The 25,749-nt window shown below is 38.1% G+C and overlaps 2 protein-coding genes and 1 pseudogene across 2 annotated transcripts; all 3 read right to left on the bottom strand.

Moving 5' to 3' along the window:
- Nucleotides 1-1,384: 1,384 nt before the first annotated feature.
- Nucleotides 1,385-4,828, bottom strand: LOC130997957 (uncharacterized). Its single transcript, XM_057923391.1, has 3 exons — nt 3,409-4,828; nt 2,534-2,708; nt 1,385-2,080 (listed from the first exon to the last, which is right to left on the bottom strand). Exons 1-3 carry the CDS (start codon nt 4,039-4,041, stop codon nt 1,647-1,649), a joined length of 1,242 nt encoding a protein of 413 aa, XP_057779374.1. The 5' UTR covers nt 4,042-4,828; the 3' UTR covers nt 1,385-1,646.
- A 9,012-nt stretch (nt 4,829-13,840) lies between these two features.
- LOC130998404 (uncharacterized) lies at nt 13,841-15,459 on the bottom strand. The gene is made up of 2 exons (XM_057923823.1): nt 14,653-15,459; nt 13,841-14,437 (listed from the first exon to the last, which is right to left on the bottom strand). Exons 1-2 carry the CDS (start codon nt 15,457-15,459, stop codon nt 13,841-13,843), a joined length of 1,404 nt encoding a protein of 467 aa, XP_057779806.1.
- Nucleotides 15,460-17,908: 2,449 nt separating this feature from the next.
- Nucleotides 17,909-25,253, bottom strand: LOC130998405 (zinc transporter 5-like; annotated as a pseudogene).
- Nucleotides 25,254-25,749: the final 496 nt, after the last annotated feature.

The following is a 25,749-nucleotide window of genomic DNA, read 5'->3' on the forward strand; positions in this document are numbered from 1 at the left end:
CGAATTAATCATCATCTTTTCAATTTTTCCAAGTTCGTCTCTCACAATTTTTTATGATCGTCAGATTGTTGACTTGGAATTTTTGTGGATTAATTATCCACATAATATTCATGTTACGAAAATAGTTTGCAATAAAATTACTAAATATTGAAAATTATGGTGCAAATACATGATACATCCCTTACTTATTTAAAGAAATTTTTAATTAAAACTAAACAACATCGTTTAGACCTCACGAAAACTGTATGAAGATAAATTTATATATTTTTTTATTTTTAATACTAAAATTACGAAAATATACCTACTATTTTTTAAAATCTCAGGGGGGCCCAGTGACCCCCCTGCCCCACCCCTAGCTCCGCCCCTGGTTAGGGCGTTGTGGGCCGTCGACCGCCGCCTGTCTTCCATTGCGCCACCAGCCGTTGGTTGAAATCGCTGCCAACCCTGTGTCATCCACGCCATGCCTGTACCGTTGCATGCCACCCCTCATCTCCACGCCGCGGCGTCGTCAATAGCCCCACCACGCCTCATGCCTGCCCGCCACCCCTATTCAGATCTGAATTGAAATCCCCACCGCTTATCGCCATCACCGCCTCCTACTGGACGACCGTCTATTACTAACCAGTGTCGTTCGTGATATTTGGTGTAATAAAAAAATACAATTTTTTCAATCGCCAGAGTGGAACGTGTGTGGCGTGTGCCAGCGAGTCACATCAGCGCCACATCATCTCCGATCTAAGGGGAGTAAAAAATCGTGGAAAAAATGAACAACTAATTTAATCTATGATAACAAAAATGAAATTTTTTAAAATTATGGAAAAAATGGAATTCGGGCAAAGTTGGTGATATTTGGTGCAATTAACCCTATAAAATAAGTACTAGTTAAAATGTATGAATTCTATGTAGAACACCTATGAATTTGCTGTGTAAATGTATGAATTGCGAAAAATAAAATTTTTGCTACCTATGAGATTCGAACTCAAGACCATGAATTCATCCAACAAGGTGATGAATCAATCGTAAATCTTAATGATCTAAAAATTGAAAATGATTTTTATTTTATATTTTAAAAAGTATTTTTATTTTAGCCGACCCCTATATATCAACAAATTGTCTAGTATCAATTTTGTTCACAATCAAAACTATACTATGTGGACCCTAAAAAAATTATACTATGTGTGTCACGATGAATAAGTATGTAGTTTTGATAGTTTTCAAAGAGATTTTTGGCGGTTCAAGTATGCAAGATGTTCGTGGATGAAATAAAATAAGAGCGAGGATTGGATCATCTTACAACCAATGAAATAGCAAGTTTTTGAAATGGTCCCTTGAGGTCTTAATGGTGGAGCAAGTTCAAACATATATGGAAAAGAATACAAAAACATTCAACACATGAAGAGCTGTCATGACATGTCACGTAAATGCAGTTTACAGTGTGTTATCATTCCAACATATATACACATATATAGCACGAGACAGGCGACACTTCAAACATGTGACCACTCTTGCTGATCTTTTTTCCTTCAAACAAAATTTTGATATATGTTGAATTAGTTTATCATGTCTCCCCAATATTCAAGAAATTTAGCTTACATTACATACATCAGATCAGATTACTACAATCTAACTAACCTCCTCGCTTATAATCAGATCAACAATTCATCTGTTAATTCTTGAATTAGCAGCAAATAGATTGCAACCTCAATTTCTGCAGCTGTCTCCTGCACTTGCTGCCCATGCTTACTCCACCTATCAGCCTCTTTCTTGAAATCCAATCCTATCATCATATCTATGGTGTCGAACTCGACCTCCTTCCACGAATCGAGTCGGTTGCAGATTCGCCCCATCACCACCTCACTACCCCCCGATTGAACCATCCGTTTCTTCTCTTCGACTATGAGATCAGAAACGAGCCTCTTCATGTCGGCTGACAATGGCCCGTCTCCCTCGGACTCCCCTCGTTCCACATGGCCCTCGTCGTCTGATCCTTCCACCATCAGCTTCTTCTCGAGCTCAACGGGGTCCAATTCCGCAAGTTTTTCAAATCTCCTCAGTCTGTGCAGAAGCTGCTGTTTGGCTCCTGCATACATATTTAGTGCACCAAACCAAATCACAATGTGACAAAAAATATGCATTTGGTGCATTGCAATCAATTCGAGAAACTAAAACGGACCCACAAAAATTGCAGGCGTGTGATGGGATTATTAAATAGAAGAGATTACTTATATATATTTCTTCTTGTATATTGGAAAAAAAGAATCTGAGAATTAAGGGAGGAAAACCCCACACCCCTGAATTCATGTTGCAGAAGCAGTTATTACAATCTTATCGAGTGATATTTGCAAGGACAAAAAATGAGGTCAGGTTTAGTACAAGTCATAACAGCAGTACTCTATCACATGCAAGCATCCCATGTTTATGTAATATAATTAAATTAAAATGCTTAATCAAATCGTGCAGCTAGAGAAAGGGACCGATCAACAAACGAGTGGATCAAAACACTGCTTATGATTGACAAAACGAATTAACATACTCTGCACATTCTCGTAGCTGCATTCCATATCGTAGTCTTCTTCGTCGTCTGCACCACCGCTCTCGCGCTCGTCGTCCTCGTCAAACGGAGGATCCAGCACCGATACCGGACTGCATTGCTCCTTCTCCTCCTCCTCCTCCTCATCTCCTTGCAGATTGTCCGAATTTTCCTTCTCCTGAAACAGTTGATTAATTTTTGGAATTGCTGCATTTGAGTGCTTACTATAGTGCAAATAAGTTAAAACAGCAGTAATTATGAACATGGTGATTAAGAATTAAATTATTAATTATGATTAGGTTCCAAATCGACGATTCAATTATCAAGATTGTCCTTTAGTGGGGAAGTATAGGGTGTGGAAAAAGGGCGTATTAAAAAAAGATTTTGGTGGCAGAGGCGTGATCGAAAGTACAGAATTCAAACAAGCAGACAGATTTTTGATAGCCATTAATTAAATAAATAAAAATCAAATTTGGTGGATTATTGTGAGAGTATTCAGCATTGGAGGGTAAATTAGTAATCTGAGGAGACATTCCGACCACCAAATCAGACCAACAAGATTGTTTACCGACAGGTCAAACTCAAAGCTAATACAAACTCCCGAGTTACACCCGAGTCACGAGTTCACTCGCCTAGTCACTAATGAGATCTTCACAAAAAAATTCCATTTAATGGAGTAGTATTATTTATTCGTACAAAGTTTACCATAAGTAGCAGAATCTCGTCATGAAATTGTTCGTGGAGAAAAGGAAAATTAAATAAACCCATTTACTTTTAAGATGATTATTCTTTTCCTAAAAAGATAGGAGTATATTTTCCCACTTAAAAAAGCGAATTCCCATTAAATGAGTCAAACTCGCTGAGAGAAAACGACAAACCTGTTTTAGGCGGCGGCTGGGGGAGGCCGCCGGAGAGCAGAACTCGGGCGTGGTGGACGACGGACTCTGGTGGAGAGAGAATCTAAAAGGAGTGGTGCAGTCCTCATCGCTGATACAAATGTCCTCCATGACGCGGCTGCTGGTGGACGGCGGCGATTTATCCTCCGCCCAATCAGCGCTGCGATTACTGCAAGAACACGCTTTATCTCCGATGGCGCGCTTCCGATTCTTGCTCCGATCTTTGAGCCGCTTGAGGAACGAGCCGAGCAGGCCGAACCCGGTTCGGGGCTTGGAGTGCTGGTGTTTTTGGATCCGCATCGCCGCCTCGACGAGGATGGTGGCGGTTCGGGAGGGGATGTGGAGGAACACGGCGGCGTTGGGGGGGCTCTTCACCGGAGATGAGAGGTCGAGAAACGGCGATCGGCGGACGTCCGGCGAGGCGGTGAAGGAGAGGAAGCAGAGGTTGGTGCGCTTGGTTGGGGCGTCGTGGAAGATGGGGCGGCGCTTACGGAGCGAGAGAGTTGTGGTGCTGGTTTTCAGCTGGGATTGTTTGTTTGCAATGTAGGTTTTCAGATGGAAGGGCTCTTGATCCTCTTTCAGAAGCTCATGCAGCAGCGGCGGCTTCTCACCCATGATTGCCGATCAGAAAATAAATAAATAAATAAGAATAATGATAATAATATAATAATAATAACAATAGCAGTGAGGATTGTATTTTTATCGTAATGATGTATGTAGTTGGGAAAAAGGGAAGAGATTTGAAGAGGTTTCAAATTGGATGGAGACTAGTGCAGGTGGCGAGGTGGGGTTTTGAAAAGGAGAATTTCAGAAGTGGGGAGTTGGATACTAATGGTGGTGGGGAGAGAGAGAGAGAGAGAGAGAGAATTCAAATGAAATAGCGAGAGAGATTGGTTTAGTGTTGAGAAGATCGAGGCAAGAAGGTGGTAATGAAGGGGATGATTGAATTGAATGAAATTAGCATTTTGTATCTCAAGAATAAATTTGGGAGAGTTGTGGAATTGGGAAGCCCAATCAATGTACATCAAAAGCAGCAGGCAATATAATCTTGTCTGGAATTGCTAAAATAGTAAAACAGGGGAGAAATAAAGTTTTTCATATTTTTAATTGTTTCGGGTTTACAATTTGAAAGAGTACGAGTTTGCCTTTATGGATTGACATAATGCGATTTTGTGTTGTTCCGCCACAGGCTTTCTTCTACGGACTACACATTAAAAGTGAGAGAGAGAGAGAGAAAAAGAAAGAGAGAGAGGTCCACGGAGCACACGAGCCTTAGCCCTACTTTACAACCCTTCTCAATTTCTTCGACAATAGCGACATCTCAATTTCTCTCATTTTTGTATTTTTCTTCCTTTTGTTTAAATAAATATTGTCAAATATTACTCCCTCTATCCCACCAACGTTGGGCAGTATTTTTTTCAAATTGTCCCAATAAAATTGAGTTGTGATATTTTTTAACAAAAATTAATCAATTTAAACTTCTAACTAAAAAAACTAATTGCACTCTTTATTTTTCTTAATTAATTCATTGGTCCAAAACAATGCATTAGCCTATTTCTTAAAAGATGAAACTTTCACCCAAATCGTATCTTCGTCTCCTTCACCGCTCTATCCATTCTCTCTTCGTTTCTTCATCGATTTTTTGCTAGTTGCATCTTTGTCGATGGTGACGGCGATTGTTTGACAGAGGCGAGAGGGCGACAACAATTACTTGAGGGAAGCACAGAGGGAGGCGAGAGACTTGTCGGTTTGAGGGATTCAAAGGAAGAGGGGCAGTGTTAGTTGAGGGAAGCGCGGAAGGAGGCGGCGCTGAGTCAGACTGTGGTTTAAGTCGGAGGGCGGCGCTGAGGGAGGGGCGCGGTTTTTTCGGTCATCTTCTTCAATGAATTTTACCCCTTTTCGCAGATCTAGGGCTTCTAGCATATATGCATATAAATAAAGAAACAATGGCCCTATTGAGCATACAAAATCAAAATTTAGCCTCAAATCTTAAAACATCAAAATTTAGCCATTAATTAGGCGGTATACCTAATTTGCCCCTTTCCCATCGCACTGCAGCTCCTCGATTTGGCCCAAGCTCTGGCACTCCTTGATTTGCTCCGTCGCAGCTTCGCGGATGTGGACGAAGGGCTCTCGCATCGAGCGGCCGTGGCTGCTGGCGCGACGGAAAAAGCGAGCGGCGCGGCGGAGGCCGAGGAAACAGGAGCGATTATTGGGGCTCTGGTCGCCAAGCAAAGGCATAGTGTTGACGGTGGCTGCCGCCGTGGGCAACGACGGGCTATCGTTGTTCGACGACATCGATTCGATCGGGGGAATTTCGAGTTTCTGGTTTTTTCTAATTTTTGGTGCGTCAGTGATGATTGTTGTTGCTGTTGTTTCTGTATGTGCTGCACGTATGGCACTTATGGCACTATTAGTGCCAAAAGGACCATTTTAAATACTTCCCCCTAGGGTTTAGATATTCTATTTAGGGTTTAGATTATCCATTTAGGGTTTAAATGTTCTATTTAGGGTTTAGATTATCCATTTAGCCTTTAGATGATGATGTTGTTTTTGTATTTGTATTGCTCGTATGAGCACTTGTGGCACTATTAGTGCCATAAGTGCCAGAAGGACCATTTACTTGGTTAATTTTTTTTTTATTTCCCTTGGCACTTATGGCACTATTTTTTTTATTAGTAACATAAGTGCCAACAAGACCATTTTACTTAGTATTTTGGATTTCCGTTGGCACTTATGGCACTAATAGTGCCAAAAGTGCCAACGAAAATTCAAAATAAAACAAAGTAAAATCTTGGCGCTTATGGCACTAGTAGTGCCATAAGTGTCATGCGACCCGTGTGCCTGATCCTACCCGGTTCGCCTCATTAAGGGTAATTTCGTCTGAAATCGTAAAATATGGCCAAAATTTAAATTTTTTCAAAATCCGGCCAGAAATTGAATTTTATGTTCCATTTAGGCTACTTCAAAAGTTTACTCATAAATAAATTTCGAATTGATTCACAATTTTGCATAATTCATTTGTAGAATCGTATGTGTTGCATTGACTCACAATTCATTAATTTGGTAACTTGAATCCTATATGTTGAATCGATCATGGTGAGGTTAATGTTGAAGCTTTTCTGGAAATTGTGGCAGGTTTCGAAGCTTTTCTGAATCTAGGGATTTCGAATGTAAATTGAGGGTTTATTTGTGGTGCGTTGCTTGCCTTGTCAGTGGTTGCTTGATAGAGGCGAGAAGAACACCAGCGGCGGCGCTAACTTCAAGATTTTGGGGAGGGAGAGGAAGATCGCCGGCGAAGTTAAGATTGCTGGGAATTTGGGGGGTGGGGGAGGAAGACGGGTTGGGAGGTATTTTTTCATTATTTTTAATTAAAAATAAAATTAAAATTTTAGATTAATTAATTTAAAATTTAGAATAAAAAATAATTTTAAATTATTAATTATATAAATAAATTTGCAAACATACTTAAATAATTAAATAATAGCTCCTTAAATCACGTGTCCAAAATAAACATCTCAATTTCGATGGGACGAATAGAGTATTTCTTTTAGGCAAAAGAGTAAGTTTATCAATTCAAATAAAATGTATAATTTCAAGAAGCTTAAAAAAGGAAAGTAAACTTTCAAATCATTATATTTTGAGTGACAATAACGTAACAAGCCAATTCATAAGCCGATCTACTTGCATCTCTCTGACTCTGAGCATGGCGAAAGTCGAGCACCACATGCATGTATTGTAAACAACGAGTCAGTGAAAACGGGCATCAGACCAATATCTTGTTTAAAGCAGAACTTAATTCCCAACAACCGTATGCAATTCACTATACAGACCAATGACATGAATGTTGTCAAATATTAATACTATATTTTTACTTTTATTTCTTAATTAGTAAATGAGGCATTCTGTAACCGTCTGTGTCTATCTATAGTCCACTTTTTGTTATCGACCTTTTAGCAATACTAGATAGAGTTTCATGAATATGAAGAGAATGAACTCTTTTTATATTTCTTTCCATCAAAAGGTTATGTCATGAAGGAAATCTTGCTTTTTCTTGTTAAAATTTTCCTTGAAAATATTAAATACCACCAATAATTCCTTTTCTACATTTACTCTAACTTGCATACCACAAAGACATGTGCATATAATATAAGGAGTTATATCATAAAAAGTCACATTTTATCATGAGAATTAAGAGGACAACACTCACTCACATATAAAGTTATTGCATTCACTATTAAATAAATTGTACTTGGAAAAATTAAAATAAGGGGGAAAAAATTCTGCTTCCTTCAAGATTCAAATCTAAGTATTGCATTCATCCCTTAAAATGATACATTCATCATGAATTTTCATGAATAAAGAGTTGAGAATGATTCTGGCGGTTCTCATTTTCACAAAATATTCTTATTTTCAGTAAAAAGAAAGAGACCAATAAATATATCCTGAAATATTAAAAATATTTTTACTAGCTTTCGATCGCATGCATCCATTTAATCATACGAATTCGGTTCACATCCTACATCAATGCATGACAAAAACATGTCAATCACTATAATGATCTAACAACAAATGAGATCTTTATATTTAGTCCTTCATGAGAAAAACTTATCTGACTATTTGATTGATAATAGTAATAGTTAAGATTTCTATTTGGGTGCATTCGGTTATTATACCACTATATTCATTACTAGAGACTTTTAAAATACACAAATATATATACATGGATATATATGTGAATGTTTCCTTCTCTTCTTGGTGTTCTAGTGAACACAAACTGTCTTTTTTGTAATGCTCTTGGTACCTTTAATTTGGTTTTTCTTTCCTTTTGTCAATATAGTTTATTTTTCACTGATCAAAAAATATACTATATACATGATATCAATAACTCCATATTTCTAGTATTCTTCTACCCTAAAGCAATGTGGATTAAATTGTCACAAAAATAAGTATCTCTCTCTCTCTTTATATATATATATATATATATATATAGAGGTGGGCTAAAATAAAAACAGTATTTTTTGTATAAAATAGGAACCGATCTCAGCCATTGATTTGTCAAGATCCTACTGCCATAGTTAATCCCAATTGATAACCTATGTTTACACGTCTAGATGCTGAGAGGATAGGGATGTCATTTTAATTATTCATTATTGGTTACCATATCTTATTTAATTACTCACATATTCTTGCCATATCAAATCAAATCTTCACACCGTAGACAAATTTGGACTTCACTTTTTTATATAGATGCAAAACACATAGCAGATCAAAAATTCAATAAATCAAAAATTAAATTGAACAAATCGAAAATTAAATTGCATGAGTTACCTGTTGACAGATCGAAAATTAAGTTGTATGAATTGCGTTTTGATACAGCATGAATTGAAAATTAAATTGTATGCATTACGTGTTGATACAACACGAATCGAAAATTATTTTAATTTGCATTACGTGCTGTTAAAATAATTCATGCTATCAATTGTGTGATTCATTACTCGTGTGAATATCATAGTCATATTAATTATAAATTACGTTTTGATACAACACATATTGAAAATTAAATTGTATGCATTACTTATTGATGCAGCACGAATCGAAAATTAAATTGTATGCATTACGTATTGATGCAGCACGAATCGAAAATTATTTTAATTCGATTAAGGAATTGCTAAAATAATTCATGTAATCAAACGTTTTAATTCATTTAAAAAGTTTAATGAATCGATGATTAAATAACCCACCGGAAGATAAAACTTTTTAATTCATTTAAAACAAAGAATCAGAAAATCGGTGACGAAGCCTCGTTGCACTCATCGAGGGGATTAGATTAGGTCTTCGCCATTAACACAAAATATAAATCTGGGCTGCTTGTATTTTTTTTCGATTAAACTGGACGAATGAGATTCGCAAATTTTAGAAAAATCGCCTGCGAAAATAAAAACCAGAAACCCTAACTCTATACCGCTTCGTTCATACGCAGATTGTTTGTGTACTGGGTTTTTTAATTTATTAAATACAATTGATTTGATACACATTCATTGATTCAAATATTTTAATTGATTCACTCCCTGGCTCCCTGCGAATATGCATGCAGCCACCAATTGTAATCACAACAAGATTTAATTTCCTTATTGATTGTGCACAATTTTTGGAGAAGAGTAATTGAGATAAAGAGCCACAAATAAAATTTCCAATGTACCCTTAGCTTTAGAAACGTATGAATATTGATTAAAAAGCTTCGAATTAAATTAATTGGTAAATCTAAGATCTTGGCCGTCCAACTACTACATATCTATGGCTTAGATTAGTTCCTATTTTATACACTGTGTTTTCACCCTAGCCATCCCCTATATATATATATATATATATATATATATATATATATAGGGGCGCGCTCCAGTGAGACCCCCTATTTTTCGTGTAACATGAGTACAATGAATAAGACATATAATACTAATGAACAAAACGTATATCTAAAGAACAAGATGTATATACTGATGAAAAATAAAATTTAAAAAATTCGTAATGAATAATACATATATACTGATGAACAGGGCCGTATATACTGATGAACAATGCAGTATATACTGATGAATAACAAAATTTAAAATATTCTGCTCCATCCAGGATTCGAACCCTGCGAAAAAAAATCACCCTCCAGATGCAATATCAGCCATAGGATTGATAAAACAAACGCACCAGATCGTGCCCTAGATCTCACTAAAATTAGGGGGTCTCATTGGAGCGCCCCCTATATATATATATCGGTTCAAATAAAAATCAAATCAAACAAAAATAAACTTATAGTAAAACAAAAACATTTTTTCAATCTTTTGATTGCCGAAGATCCACGTTTTAGGATTTAGAGGATATAATAACTACATCATCACATTTTTTTTAGAGAAAAAACTACATCATCACATTAAATAGCCACTAAGCAAATATGTCAATGAAATGGAAAAATCATGTATACATAATCAAACTACAATGTGATGAAATAGTACATGACACATTCAGCACATTTACAATATAAAGTTTGTCATCTTTACAAGCAAAAAATAATTAAAGAAAATGGACGCATTTATGTGTTTCAAACTCAATTAAATATCCACCTATTTTTACATGAAAGCTAAATAAATTTACTTTCAACTTAAAAAGATGAAATACTAGACCATTACTACTTTCTATAAAGTACATTTCCCTTTCCACGAGCATAATAAGGAAGTACCAAATTAATGAAAATCGGCAGAGTGTACTAATTTGACCTTTTATCACGGAACGTCATTTTTTAATTACGCAAACCTATAATGCTTCCAATAATTTGGATTGCTAGTAACAAATTTATACTATTAGTTTTACAAATAAATATTGTATATAGACTTATAGAGTATCCCTTTTTTTTTTTTTTATCTCAAAGGAGAAGTTATAGAGGGGTCCGAACTGCGGTTTTGGACAATGTGAAGGTCAAGCTTCCGTCAAAAAAATAAAAAGAAAAGGATAATGTGAAGGTCATGTAAAAAACTAGAAATAAAACTGAAATATTTTAGTGCCAAACAAATAAAAAAAGTGTGACCAACTTCTTTTAGTCTTAATATCGCAACTCAAATGTCAAAACCAATCACGCAAAACTATAAAAACAATAATATTGATAAGCCGTGATCTTCACTTCAATGTGCCAATACTGTGATTTATTTGTGAATTTATCTCATATAATAACAAACAAATTAATACTAGTCGACAAAAATAGAAACACCTAGTTTCCCGCTTATACCCCGCTATCAATATGTTTATGTGTTCATATGACTTCATCAAATATTAATAGTATATGATAGTATATAAATCGATTATCAGTCTATCAGCATTTGTATGTCTCATATTGATTCTATAAGTATTTTTTTTTTAAGTAAATAGTGAATCTAATATTTGGGAGTAAATAGTGAAACAGGGCTAGACATAGGCATAGTTGATTGAAAAGGCGTGAAAGCATTGGTATGACTAAAGTTCGTAGTTCTCAGAGAATCTGTCAATTCAATTAGCGTACGGAGTACAGCCCTTCATTCCTTAATCACATTTAACTGTCACATCTTCCTAATTAAATACGTTGGTTTTTGACCCTATCAAATTAATTTCCACGTATTTATACATATTTTTCCGATTTCATGCATCTCCCAAATTTATGCACACCCTATTTTCAGATATTAATCCGCACATAATTTTTACAATTGTACTCTTATAGCTTACACTATTTATCTACGATATATGTTTGATAGCGCTAGATAAAGAAAAATAGATAAATAATCATGTCTTATCTAAGTGTTTGATAGTAATATTGATTAACAAGAAGACCCGCATTAAATGAGAGGTCCGCTCTTATATCATTGTTCAACTTTTTTTTTATCAGGAAAAAAGAGATTTATAAAGACAAAGGCTCCGGTACCAGAAGTACCGATAGCCCAAGAAAGAGTACAGCATGAGGAAAGCAAAAAAAAAAAAAAAAAAAGAGCCAAAAAAACCAGGAGAACAGACGTCTCCACCCAAAAAGAACAAGACCCCAAGAGACAGATTACTCTAACATCTTTGCATCAGAAAACCAAGTTCTAAAATCAGTAGTGTGAGTCAACAGATTGTAAGCCATTTTCCATCCCCAAACTCTCGACTTGATTTCCGCCAACAATTTTTCCTGTTTCCAGGTGCCTTGATTAAACTTGCAATCATTCCTGCCTTTCCAAATATCATTGTTCAACTGGAAAATTTAATATCTCCTCCCCTCTGGTATTATTTATCTAAGTTTTATTTATCACCTTTTATCTCAATTTATATATCAAACACACCCTTAACAATATTTGTGCATAATTTTCTTTTTTGATATGTCCCCAAATTTATGCATATTATATTTTTGGATACTATCTTATACTCCCTCCATCCCGCTATTCAAGTCCTATTTTCCTTTTTGGGTTGTCCCACCGATAATGTCCCGTTTCCTAAAAATGAAATAATAAGGGGATGCTTAACATTAAATGAGATCACTAATTATCACACTAATTTCAACTGCTACCTACCGGACTCCAACCCACCATTTAATTTTCTCCCAATTCTTCTCCATTTGAGTCCGCCGCAAGTCCGAAACCCTAAATCTACTCTCTCTCTCTCTCTCGAATCGCGATCGGTGCTCTGCCTCTCCGATTCTCCGACGCTCCGTCGTCGACTTTCTTGGGTTTCAGCCGCCGCTCCTCTGCATTCGTCTCTCACCTTCAATTTCTCTCACCCATCTGAATCCCTTGTGATTTTACTCCGTCAATATCTGAAGCTCTCCCTCTCTCGCTTTCTATTTTGTCGCCTTTGGTCGAAATCTGATTGTTCTGAGGGATTTCACCGATTCCACCGATTCAATGCCGAAATCAAACGCAGAGAAGTCCGATTTCGCATGGATGGTTGAGTTGGAGACTTGGATCCAATTGTTGGTGATTGAAGATGGATGCAAAGGTTGGCGTCGCCGGGCTGAGATCCATGAAGGTAAAGTGATTTCGTCTACACCTAGTTCTTCCTCCGGTGATGTATCGGTTTCATCTGGAAACCCTATTTCTTACCCTGATTCTTTTTTTTTCTGTGTGAGGAAAACTGGCAACACAGGGATATGTCTGATGCTGTGTTGTTGATGTTGAAAAGCATGCTCCCTGATTTTTTTCTGGTGAGATCTACCCTAATCTTCATTTACAACTACTGGTGCTTTTAGATCTCGTGTGGGATTTGGTTTGGTTTAGGAAGTTGCATGTGGGATTTTGCAGTGTTAGTCATATGTGGTATGTGTGGTCTATTGGTCTGAAATGATGATTGATGCTCAACTTTATACGTCCCTACTTGGTTTGGTCCAATGATCTATGATTAAATGGCATTATTTTGACTATGAGTGCATCCTGATTCTTACTTGTTCCCCTGTTCTTACTGGCTTGTGTGGTCCAGTTGTTCTAGTTTATGTTTTGGGTGTGTGGTATTGTTTATGTGTGGATGTTGGTTAGGTGTGGTTGAATTGGTGTTATTGAGTGGCTGTTGATTGATGGTGTTATTGATTGATTGCTGAAACTGATGGTGTTGGGTGGCTGCTGTTGTTTGATTTGGTGTTATTGGTTTGGTTGCTGAAACTGATGGTGTTGGGTGGCTGCTGTTGTTTGATGTGGTGTTATTGGTTTGTGCAGTCAATCAAAGCATACATAGCATCACATTATAGCATTATAACATCCACATCATTTTAGCATCATTTACAAAATAGAAACCTTTCTACTGCAGTCTTGGAATATGCAGACTGCAATAACAACATTCATTTACCAAAAAAAAAAAAAACCTTTAATCACAGGTTGCATCTACAAAAAAGTTTAGCATCATTTACAAAAAGCATCCACCTTGCACTCCCATATCACATAACTTCAGTTGATTGAATTTGAAGTTGATGCACCATCAACTCAACCTCATCTGTGCAACCTGCATTAACTCCCAAATTCTGCATTAGTGTATCACTAATTGACAATGCTTCATTGTCAATTAGGTAGGATATGCACTCCCTTACAAGTTCACTTGGAACTTGGAGATTCAAGGGCAGCATATCCTGCCTAATCAAAGCATCCTTCCCTAAATGAGGGATCTTATAGCTATTCCTCCCCTTCACTTTCAGAATTTCCACCATACAGCTTTGCAAGCTTAAGAAAACTTTATTTAAAGTAGTTGGGCTTAACTCATTGAATGAATTAATCACTGCATTCACTAGGCCATCCACATTTGTAGACATTGATTCAGTTTGGAGGCTTTGTATTGCCCTAAACCACCCCAAATCATTAATGTTTGTGTCTGGGGAGTTTGGTGGTTGATGCACCAAGTGAATATCAAAGCCATCAGCTGAAGCAACAGCCCTGAAATCAGGGTCTGAGTCTTGAATGTGAGGCCTAGCATTATCTTGCTGAATAAAGATGGTTTTGCTTGCATTGGCTGGCCACTTAGCTTTAATAGCAGGAATTATCTGTGTTTTTCCATCAAAAAAACAATGAAACTAACTCAGCATTCATTCTTAAATACCCACTGCATTACACCTTACAAAGTTGCTGCTATGCATAGAAACAGTCATATATACACAGTGCATTGCATGTCTCAAATCATCTAAGCATACATTGAAATAAATTGAACTTGGAACATGCTATTGTTACATTTAGGGCATATCTCATTCACCCTATATACCTGGTATATCAGGCAGTCTTTCACCACTTGTTTGGTGATGCTTTGAATTGGCTTCCACTCCATAGTGCCTGCAGCCCTGTTCTTATTGTTCTTTTTTGCTGGAACAAGTTCAGTGAATGGAAAAATTCCAATTTTTCCATCAAACAAGCACTCACCATTAGCCCCAAACACTGGCCTACATACAACACACATGAACATCACCTTGGTGATGAACTTCTTGTTCTTGCATGTCCTATGAGGTTCTATCTCTTCAGGAGTTAAGTAGAACCTTTGTGCACTTTTTGTGATGTAGAACCATTTCTCATCAATGTGGACTGTGTTGTGCATGCTTTTAAATGTCAAACTCCTCATAATCCTATCATATTCTAGAGCTTCTAAGGAAAACCGTAGCCTAAGCAACTTGTTTGGAGCTGTGAGATCAGGTTTTATTGCATTCGAATGAGCCCTGATCAGTCCAGTTTTTGCCCATCTACCCACTGTGCTTTTACTGCATTTAACCCCACATGCAAGCTTTCTAATTGTTGATCTTTTTGACAAATCTAGGCTAGCAATTAACTGTAAATCCAGAGCTACAAGTTTTCTCCTTGGTCTCATTATTTTCTTACTCATCGAACTCATTACCTCACCATTTGCTCTTCGTTCTTTTGCAGCTGCCCAAGTACGACTGATCGTCCGCCGGCAGCAGCTCCATCTTTGAACAGCAGCAGTAATCTTCCCTCGAGATGGCTTTCCATTTTTGCTTCCTTCAAGCAGAAACTCGATGATGGCAACCCTCTCAAAGGAAGAAAGATCCTTCCTTCTAGCCATGTGGAGCAAAGTGTGGTGTTTTGAGTGTTTTTTGTTTTTGGGAGTTTAGTTTAGTGATAGTGTTGTCTGCCCTATTTATAAAGGGCATAGCAATCTGAAACAATTTGAAAATTGTGGGAAATTTGAATGTTGGCCAATTTTTAATGCTAAAGCTTCTTTCTTTTTCAACTGCCGCCACTTTTTTGTCCATTGAATTGTGTTTCAATTTTTTAAAGTTAATGCACTCCAATTAGTTAGGCAGATTTTCGAAGGAAATTGTCAACTTATGCCCATTAATTTTTAATTTAGGCAGGTAAAAATTTCATTAAACAAGCATAAAATTAATATAAATAAAATTACAGATTATATAAAAATAAATTAAAAAAATTAAGTCTTTTAATAATAATAAATTAGAAATAATTAGTTATTCCTTAAACACAAACTAAATCATGTGGACCACACTCTTAAATCATCTAATTTGCTTCTCCTTAATCTCCTGTGCCGAAAAGAAATGAGACTTGAATAGCGGGACGGAGGGAGTACATAATTTTCATAATTTTACTCTTATAACTTACACTATTTACCTTCAGTATGGGAGCATTTCTCCACTATCAATACTCTAAATAATTGTTGGGAGAAGTAGCAAATAACCCCTTATCATACAACTCTCTAACATATTTACCTCCCTATCTTTTAATTTTGGGCTGTTCCTGACGGACACTTAACACCGTTAAATATTTTTATTTTTTTATTTTTTATTTCTTAAATAATTTCCACTATAATATTTCTTAAGCAACATACACTTCTACAAATATTTCTACGCAAACCTCAACTTTAATTAATACTCCATCCGTCCTGCGAATCTTCAATCAATTCTTTTCGGCATGGAAATTAAGAAAATACTCCATCCGTCCGCCAAAAGTGTGACACTTTGGTTGGGCACGAGATTTAATAAAATTTGTGATGATGTTGATGTAGTGGAGAAAGGGTCCCACCACTTTATGAGATGTGTGGTTGAGATTGAATTTGGAGTGGGTATTTTGTAAATAAAGAGTGTTTGTAAGGATAAAATATAAAGGTGGATGGTGGGACCATGACTTTAAAAAGAAAGTGGAATACTCCCTCCGTCCCATGAAGCATGACACACTTCTTTTCGGCACGGGAATTAAGAAATTGGTATTTTGTGTGTTAAATATGGTAGGTGAAAAAGTGAAAATGTGAATAAATGGTAAATTTTTTGCCATTTTTAGAAACGTGTCATTCTTCGTGGGACAGACCAAAAAGGAAACTGTGTCATGTTTCGTGGGACGGAGGGAGTACTTTTTACATACGCCAAATATAGTAATTGTGCCATACTTTTAGCGGACGGAAGGAGTAGTATTTAGTGTGTTAAGTGTAGTATGTAAAAAAGTGAAAAAGGTGAATAAAGGAGAATTTTTTGCCATATAAGGAAATGACTCAAGATTCGTGGGACGACCAACAAAGGAAAGTAACTCAAGATTCGTGGGACGGAGGGAGTAATTAACAACCACCATTAAATATAAATTCATATTTTTGGGAAACAATCGACGAGTATGCAAAAAATAAAATATACAAGAAATTGCCGAGAATAGTAAACCTGGCACACTAGCCACAACTTCCTGTGATCTCATATCCATAAACAAATAAAATACACATAATAAAAATTATTGAATTCTCACTTTTTCTAATCAAGGGTTTGTTGATAAAAACGAAGGCACGAAAACTTGTCTGCTTCTACAAAGCTTGAGATAACATTTTCGAGATTATATCAAACATTGATTAAGGTTGAGGTTTGCGTAGAAATATTTGTATTAGTGTATTTTGCTTAAGGAATATTACAGTGGGACCCATTTAAGAAATAAAAAATAAAAAAAATAAAAAAATATTTAACGGTGTTAAGTGTCCGTTAGAAATAGGGGGAATTGTGCACTCTTTATGAGATGTTGATGGGCTAACAGCCCAAAATCAAAAAATAAGGAGGTAAATGTGTTAGAAAGTTGTATGATAGGGGACTATTTACTACTTCTCCAATAATTGTTTATTAAAATCCGTGTCAAAATCAACTATGCAATATCTTTCCCTATTTTATCAATAAAAGATAGTGCAAATACCGCAAAATTAGTCGAGTGTTGGGGATCCGAAATGAATCTGGGACGTTCAACCTTCTCGCGATGAATTGTAGGTGAAACTCGATGGGTGATGGATTTTCATTGGAGATGATATTTGAATATTTGCATTAAAAAAGTGATGGGAAAAGTGAAAGAAAATAAGAGCGCTAATCATAGCTTTCCTGATTACAATTGATGGAATAGTAAAATTGCCAAAACTTTAGTATATTTGAATTGTACGAGCTGAATTTATTATGCCTTTTGCTTAGAAATACTAATAAGCATTTTTAAGCAAATGGCATAATGCAATTTTCACTTCTGCATTTTTTTCTAAAGAAATTCTAGCCAAAAATTTTTTTGGCTAGAAGAGGCATAGCCCCTGCCCCAATTAGAAGTGATAAGTTTGCAGCTAATTGAAGCTTCCCATTGTTTTGGAGTCTAGGGCTCATGAAATCGGCGGAAAGAAGATCGACCAATGCCATGTATATCAAGATGCCGGTCGACGCCTAATTGAATGCACCTTCGATGATTAGGGCCGTCGTGCTTGTCTTGCTATAAATATTGGCTATTCAATACCTATAGCAATACCTGATGGTGTTGTAAGGGAGAAGAAAATTGCCATTATTTCTACGACATATACATTAAACTTTGCCTGAGTTATGCATCCACCAAGACCAAGGCATTCGAAAAATTGATGGAAAGAGAGAGCTGCAATTAAGAGCTTTATTGTCTTAGGACTTTCTGAAGCCCCTAAAGCTATTCCAACAATCACATAATGCACAATAATTCATAACTCCAACACCTGTGAGATGACATGGTGGTGGAGAAGCTCGGTGTCGTCGGAATCCGACTCCTGATCCGTCGGCACCAATCCACGTGCATGGCCGTTCATTGCATGAGTGTGAACAGTCAACATCTCCTCATCGTCGCCGTCGCAGTCCTTTGTTGGCGCCTTCACATTCGCCCGCCGCGCGTAACTATCCACCATGAGCATCCCGATCGCGGCCACCATCGCGACGAACCCGATGAACAGAAAATACCCCTATGGGTGCTCCGGGATGCACGACGATGCCAGGTTCTCGAAGGCGTCCGACAGCATGTGTATGAACCCCGTCGATAGGATCACGCTGCCAGCGAAGGCCTTCACCACGAAGAAGAGGCTGCTTGTTGGGCTCAGCGCCAGGAATCGCTTCGCCGCCACGCGGAGGCACATGCTGTTAAACATGGTATAATCGTGTAATAGTTTAGAGATATATTGGTGGAGCTCTAAAGTATTGTTTTTGTATTGTATTTCTATTTCATATATTGAGCATTACAGCACTCCCTTTTATAGGGATGAAAAGGAATGTACGTACAAAGAAAGTAATATCAAAGGAAACAAAGAAATTAGGGATCCTTGATTGAGGATTTGACCCCTAAATTACTCTAATGGATCCTTGATAACACTCATATTTCCATTGTTTTTAGTGTTCTTATGATGTAAATTTTATAGGAAATTGAGTGTTGGATAATTGTTTTGTGCTTAAATTGCTTTATCTTGTGAAATATGTTACTTGCTCGTACTTTGATAATTTTTACAGAAATATGGAGTTCGAATTTGGACCAATTCTCTTAATAAAAGTTGTAGATCGTCTCGATACGAGTTCGTAGGCGCAAACGGTTGGCAAATCCGAGTTCGGACGAGGAAGATATGGCCGAAACAAGAAAGTCGCGCGCAGCAGTGAATAGTGTCCGACGGGAATTTCCGAATTTTCGGGATTTTGCGGGATTTTCGGATTTTATCAGTATTTTCGAGCTCTGTACTGTATTTATCTCCTGTGCCTATATATAGGTAATTTTCCTGACCTATTAGACACATCTCTTTATATCTCTTTATTTCTTTTCTTCTTCTTTTTATTAGAATTTTATTGCTTCCATACATTAGTTTTATTTTTCCTGCAAGATTTCAGCTGTCATTCAACATTCATTCCGGGTTTTATTTAATTCAGTTTTTATTATTGCTTTCTTTTGCTATGTCTGGCTAGTTTCGTTTAGCTGATTCTAGGGTTTGTAAATAGTTGATTGAATTTAAGTGATTTATTAGTTAATACATTTGTGCCTTCCAGTTTATGATTCATAATTCCTGGTGCTTGATTTCTTGTGGATTATCTGGCGAATAATTTGCATGTGTAGCTATTCGGTTTGAGACCTAGCGGAGATAGGTGGATCATAGAGAGCTATTCTTAGGAGCTTTTGGGAGTTAGTAGATTTTCTTGAGACCTAGCGGAGATAGAGAATTTACTAATCTACGATCGTTGCTGCTCTAGCGAGAGTGATTGATTAATTGAGTGATCTCTCATCATAACTGGATTAAACTTGTATATAGGATTAATAGATTAATTGCGTAGATTTAATTAATGAACTTACTACCCTAGGATCAGCTGTTTTTCCTTATTTGATTTTTCTACGTGCTTTTATTTATTGCTATCTGCGTTTTAGTTTAAGTCAATCAATCTCTACTTTCTGTTGTCTGTCTACTGTTATAGTTTGTCTAGGAGATAGCTAGGGTGATTTCGGTTTTTCAGTCCCTGTGGATACGATACTCGATTGCTGTTTATACTACGATTACACTGTGTTAGTTGCGGTATTTTTGTTGCTAATAAAATAGTGATCAATCCTTTCCTTTCTAACACTCCCCCTCAAGTTGAGTGACGGGATTTCCGATGCTCAACTTGTCGAGAACTTTTGTAAAACTCTTGGAATTGACGGCTTTGGTAAGAATGTCCACGAGTTGGTCCTCAGATCGTACAAAGGGTAAAGCCACAACACCACTTTCGATCTTCTCTTTGATAAAGTGTCTATCAACCTCCACATGCTTCGTCCTGTCATGTTGCACAGGATTTTCTGATATACTGATAGCAGCTTTGTTATCGCAGAACATTTGGCATGTCTTTGTTGGAAGGAGACCCAACTCTGTGAGTAGTCTTCTTAACCAAAGAACTTCGGTTAGACCACTTTTGATTCCTCTGAACTCTGCTTCGGCACTTGAGAGTGCCACCACCTTCTGTTTTTTTTACTCCTCCAAGAGACAAGATTACCTCTAATGAAGGCAAAGTATTCTGCTGTTGATTTCCTGTAAACTGGGTTTCCAGCCCAGTCTGCATCAGTGTAGGCTTGTATCTCGAGATGTCTAGTCTTCCTGAACAGTACTCCATAGTCAAAGGTTCCTTTCAAGTATCTCACAATTCTGAGTGCAGCTTCCATGTGGTCAGCTTGTGGTTGGTGCATAAACTGACACAACTCCAACAGCATACGCAATATCAGGTCGAGTATGGGAAAGATAGATGAGTTTCCCTACCAAACGTTGATATTTTCCTCGATCCGCCAATTCAGCTCCCTTCACGATCTGTAGCCCATGATTGACAGCCATAGGCGTCTCAGTTGGCTTGCAATCTAGCATCCCTACTTTTGCAAGAAGGTCAAGAGTATACTTCTTCTGATTGATAAAAATCCGTTTCTTTGATCTGAGTACTTTGATCCCGAGGAAGTACTTTAGTCTCCCAAGGTCCTTCATTTCGAACTCCTTGAAAAGATTTGCTTTCAACTTCTGAATTTCTTCTAAGTCATCCCCTGTTATGATCATGTCATCAACATAAATGACTAAGCAAGAAATAAGATCACCTCGTTTCTTCAAGAATAAGGTGTGGTCTGAATTGCTTTGCTGGTACCCGAACTTCTTCATAGCTGTGGTGAATCTTCCAAACCAAGCTCTGGGAGACTGTTTGAGCCCATATAAAGTCTTTTTCAATCTGCACACCTCCCCTTCCTCGAACTCATCTGAAAAACCTTGAGGTGCTTCCATGTATACCTCTCGTTCTTCTTCAAGCTCACCATGAAGGAAGGCATTTGTAACATCAAACTGATGAAGATCCCAATCCTTGTTTGCAGCAATAGAGAGGAGCACCCTAACATTGTTCATTTTTGCCACAGGCTAGAAGGTTTCTGCATAGTCGATCCCATATGTTTGTGTGTAGCCTTTTGCAACCAGTCGAGCTTTGTATCGCTCAATAGATCCAGCGGGTTTTCGTTTGATTGTGAAAGCCCATCTGCATCCCACAGTTTTCTTCCCTTTCGGCAACCGACACTTCTCCCATGTGTGATTCCGGTTCATGGCCCTTATCTCTTTCTTCATAGCATTTCTCCAATGCTCGATCTTCAAGACTTACTCTGTTGTTTATGGAATCTCCTCATCATATAAGGCCGCTTCATAGGCTGTGGCATTTTTGGACAAGTTTCCCTTGGCGATATTCCCAACTGATTATCGGGAATTCCGCACAATTCTCTCTAGGGTATACCGTTTAGGAGGTACGCCTCAAGTACTCCTGGGTGGTAGTACATATCTCCCAGTATCACCATCCACAGTATTCTCCTCCTGTTCTTCTTCAACAACTCGAGAAATATGCTCATCAAAATCGGGAATCACAGTGGTAGGTTCAGAATTTCTTACCTCAGATATCAGTGGAGAAGGAGACGTGGGTGACGGAATAGATTGTTCTGGAGTGTGAAAGACTGGCTCGGTGGCAAGGCTACCTTTTTCTGTTAGACCTGCTTCCGGTTCTGACATTGGTAACCAACTTAGCAAGTCAATCTCACTCTCTATCTCACTCTCCCCCTGACTGTTAAGGTGGTTAGCATAGAAATACTCGGTTTCAAGGAAATTACAGTTCATGGCGGTTAACACTTGGCGAGTTTTGGGATTATAACACCTGTATCCCTTTTGGGATTATAACCGACAAAAACACACTTAATAGCACATGGGGAGAGTTTAGTTCTTTCATGTTTGGGGATACGCACAAACACAGAGCAACCAAAGACACGAGGCTGAAGGGTAAGGGCTAGAGGTACAGCAGCAAGGGTAGATAACTTCTCTAAAGGGGTGTTTAGTTGGAGAGTTTTAGTGGGAAGGCGATTCATAAGGTAAACAGAGGTAGCAATAGCTTCAGGCCAAAAATGGGACGGAACACGAGACTCGATCATCATGGCACGGGTCATCTCAAGAAGTATGCGATTTTTTCGTTCTGCGACACCATTCTGTTCGGGGGTATGAGGACAAGTGGTTTGGTGTACTATCCCTTTTTGGTGACACAGATTTTTCATGGAGTGGTTGACAAATTCTCCCCCATTATCGGTTCTGATGGTTTGGATATTTGTCTGAAATTGAGTTCGAATCATGGCATAAAAATGAGTAAATTTTTCAAAAACTTCAGATTTTTGTTTGAGAAAATATACCCATGTCATTCTAGTCCAATCATCAATAAATAGGATAAAATATTTGAAACCCTGCCCCCCTGTAATAGGTGCGGAATCGACTTGTGTGCCACGAGGTTTAAAAGATTGTCTATGACTCTTAGCCAAAACACAAGTATCGCAAGATAAAGATTCAGTTTGCACTAATCTAGGAAATAAAATCTTAAGATAACCCGTGGAAGGATGCCCCAACCGTCGATGCCAAAGCTAGGCTTCCCGGTCTGCAGTTCCGTGAGCCAGCATTGCCTTGCCTTGTTGAGCTATCTCATCCACATAGTACAATCCATTCCGCTCAATGCCACGCCCAATAATCCTCCCCGTCCTGATATCCTGAAGAAGACAGAAATGAGGATGCATCAGCATGGTACAATTGAGTTCTTTTGTAACATGACTAACAAACATCAGCTTATGGGATAGAGACGGAACATATAGACAATTTGAGAGACGTACAGTGGGGGAAATTTCTATAGTTCCGGCTCCTTCAACCCGAGTTAAATCACCACTGGCTGTTTGAACATGAGTTCTAGAAGGGTGTGATGATTCAATTATATCAGCTTTATCAAAAGTCATAGTATCTGTGGCTCCACAATCAAAAATCCACCCCTCATCCTTATCGATTTTATTACCCAACATATGGTATGCAGCGGAAAAATTTAATGGACTTTTAGGGTCAAAATCATCATTATGCGAATTTGGGGGATGGTCTTGCATAAAATGGGGTATATTGTATAAATCCCTAAATTTCGGGGGACTAGATTGCAAATGGGGGCCAGTCTGATATTTAACAATAGTAGGGGGTCACTTTGCATAGAATGGGGTCTATTATGAGATTTAGCAAAAGTTGAAGGGTTTAGTGGCAAACCACTAAACCTTATACCTGTTTATCCTTTTCCACCACACTTATGCGCCGCTCCCTTCCAATTCTCGGTTCTCCCCTTCTCCTCGCCCTTGATGCCGTTCACCGCCACTGCCGCGGTTCCGGCCGCCTCATCCACGCCGACCGCCGCCTTTCCTCTTGCTTGAGAGGTTTTGTGGTTGTCCTCCCACCAATCAGGATAGCCAACAAGTTGAAAGCACATTTCTTTGGTATGCTTGTTCATACCACAATGGGTGCAATAAAGTTTTGTTTTGTCCACCTTTTTTCGAGACGACGAGTTGCTGGAGTGGTTCGGCGGTCCTCTGGTGGCTGGCGGTTCGAGCTTTGGTGCAGGGAGTCGAGAGGCAGCCAGACCAGTTCCAATTCCTGATGATGAAGAGTTACCGGCGTCAATGGAGTTAGTTGCCGGTTGTAGAATATGTAATCGGGCGGCCTCCCTTCGTACCCTTGAAAACGCCGACTCGGCTGAGGGAACAGGGGATTATTTGAGGATATCTCTTCTAATGCCATCATATTTGGTATCCAATCCAGAGAGGAACTGGTACAGCCGGCGATTGGCGATTAGTTCCCGATATTTGTTGATGCCTTTCTCACAACAGCCGAGAGGATTCAGTTCTCTCCGGTTGATGGTGAGCCAAATACTCTGAAGCTCATTCCAGTAATCCTCCAAAGTAACGTGTCCCTGATTAACTTTGTTGGCCTTTACTTCTAAGTCATAGATCTGAAATGGGTCTGCTCCACTCCCGTAAGTCACCGCTAGGCTGTCCCATACGGCCCTTGTTGTTTGATGTTGTGCGAAATTGGTAACCAGTTATATGGCTGGACTTTTCTCTGCTCCCGATGGCTACCTTCATGAGGCGAGACCATAAGGGATAATTGTTCCCATATAGTTTGAATCCCAGCGTGACGTTGTCTGAATTCCGAACTAGATTTGCAATTTGAAGAGTTAACTCTTCTGAAGAATTTTTCGTTTCTGTAATCTGGATTTCCCCTGACATTGTGTTTGATTTTTGTTTCAGGGAAAAAGAATAGGATACGGCTACTGTTTTGGTGAAAAGGTTGGAACAATGATGATATATTTCTGAGTTCCTAATATCAAAACCTGCTCTGATACCATGTTAAACATGGTATAATCGTGTAATAGTTTAGAGACATATTGGTGGAGCTCTAAAGTATTATTTTTGTATTGTATTTCTATTTCATATATTGAGCATTACTGCACTCCCTTTTATAGGGATGAAAATGAATGTACAAGGAAAGTAATATTAAAGGAAACAAAGAAATTAGGGATCCTTGATTGAGGATTTGACCCCTAAATTACTCTAATGGATCCTTTCCTTTCTAACACCGGTCGTGCTCGCCACCAGAATCGATGCTAGCGCCGTTAGCTTGTACTTGAGCGCTAAGGCTTCGTTGCGGTCCTTCTCCTCCGCCTCGCAGGTGCAGTTAGCGATCACTGCCACCGGAAATAAGAACAATATGATCGCGGCGGCGACGAGAACGGTCTTCAATAGTTTCGCCATAATAAACTCTTTTTTTTTCATCAATCTTAAGCAATTAGAACAATATGAAATATTGCTTAAAAAGGAACAATATGAAGGGGTAAAATTGAGAATTCAAGTCATTTACATATTGTATGGAGGAATAGTTTCATTCATTTAGGTCTTAACGTGTATTAACATCTGATATCATATCTATAAGGTTTTTTAGTAATGAAAGATTCATTTGAGAGCAAATGAGGTACCTCTATGTGTTTTCCTCCGTGCTACTTTTAATGATCAGTGCTAAAGTGTCATTGTTTAGCTCTATTTTGTGATGTCATTTTGTATGTTTTAGCACTCTTTTGAGCATGCTCTGTGCCTTGAAGTGTCTTCTTTTACTTGCTCGTTCGTCTTTTGTGCTCTTGGGTGTTACTTGCAGGTTGTCTGGTTCTCGGGCGAGTTTTAGAAGTTTTGGAGGCCGTTTTGAAGAACATTGGAGCAGCCGCCGCCGCCTCGGCGCCGCCCGCCGCCTGGCGGC

Source organism: Salvia miltiorrhiza, chromosome 8 (assembly GCF_028751815.1).
Source record: "Salvia miltiorrhiza cultivar Shanhuang (shh) chromosome 8, IMPLAD_Smil_shh, whole genome shotgun sequence".
NCBI lineage: Eukaryota > Viridiplantae > Streptophyta > Magnoliopsida > Lamiales > Lamiaceae > Salvia > Salvia miltiorrhiza.

Coding starts and splice junctions, on each gene's coding strand:
- LOC130998404 (XM_057923823.1), bottom strand. CDS start 15,459: ATGGCTAGAAGGAAGGATCTTTCTTCCTTTGAGAGGGTTGCCATCATC. Junction 14,438..14,652: donor AAGACTGCCTGATATACCAG/GTATATAGGGTG, acceptor GGAAAAACACAG/ATAATTCCTGCTATTAAAGC.
- LOC130997957 (XM_057923391.1), bottom strand. CDS start 4,041: ATGGGTGAGAAGCCGCCGCTGCTGCATGAGCTTCTGAAAGAGGATCAA. Junction 2,709..3,408: donor CCAGCCGCCGCCTAAAACAG/GTTTGTCGTTTT, acceptor CAACTGTTTCAG/GAGAAGGAAAATTCGGACAA. Junction 2,081..2,533: donor CAGCTACGAGAATGTGCAGA/GTATGTTAATTC, acceptor ATATGTATGCAG/GAGCCAAACAGCAGCTTCTG.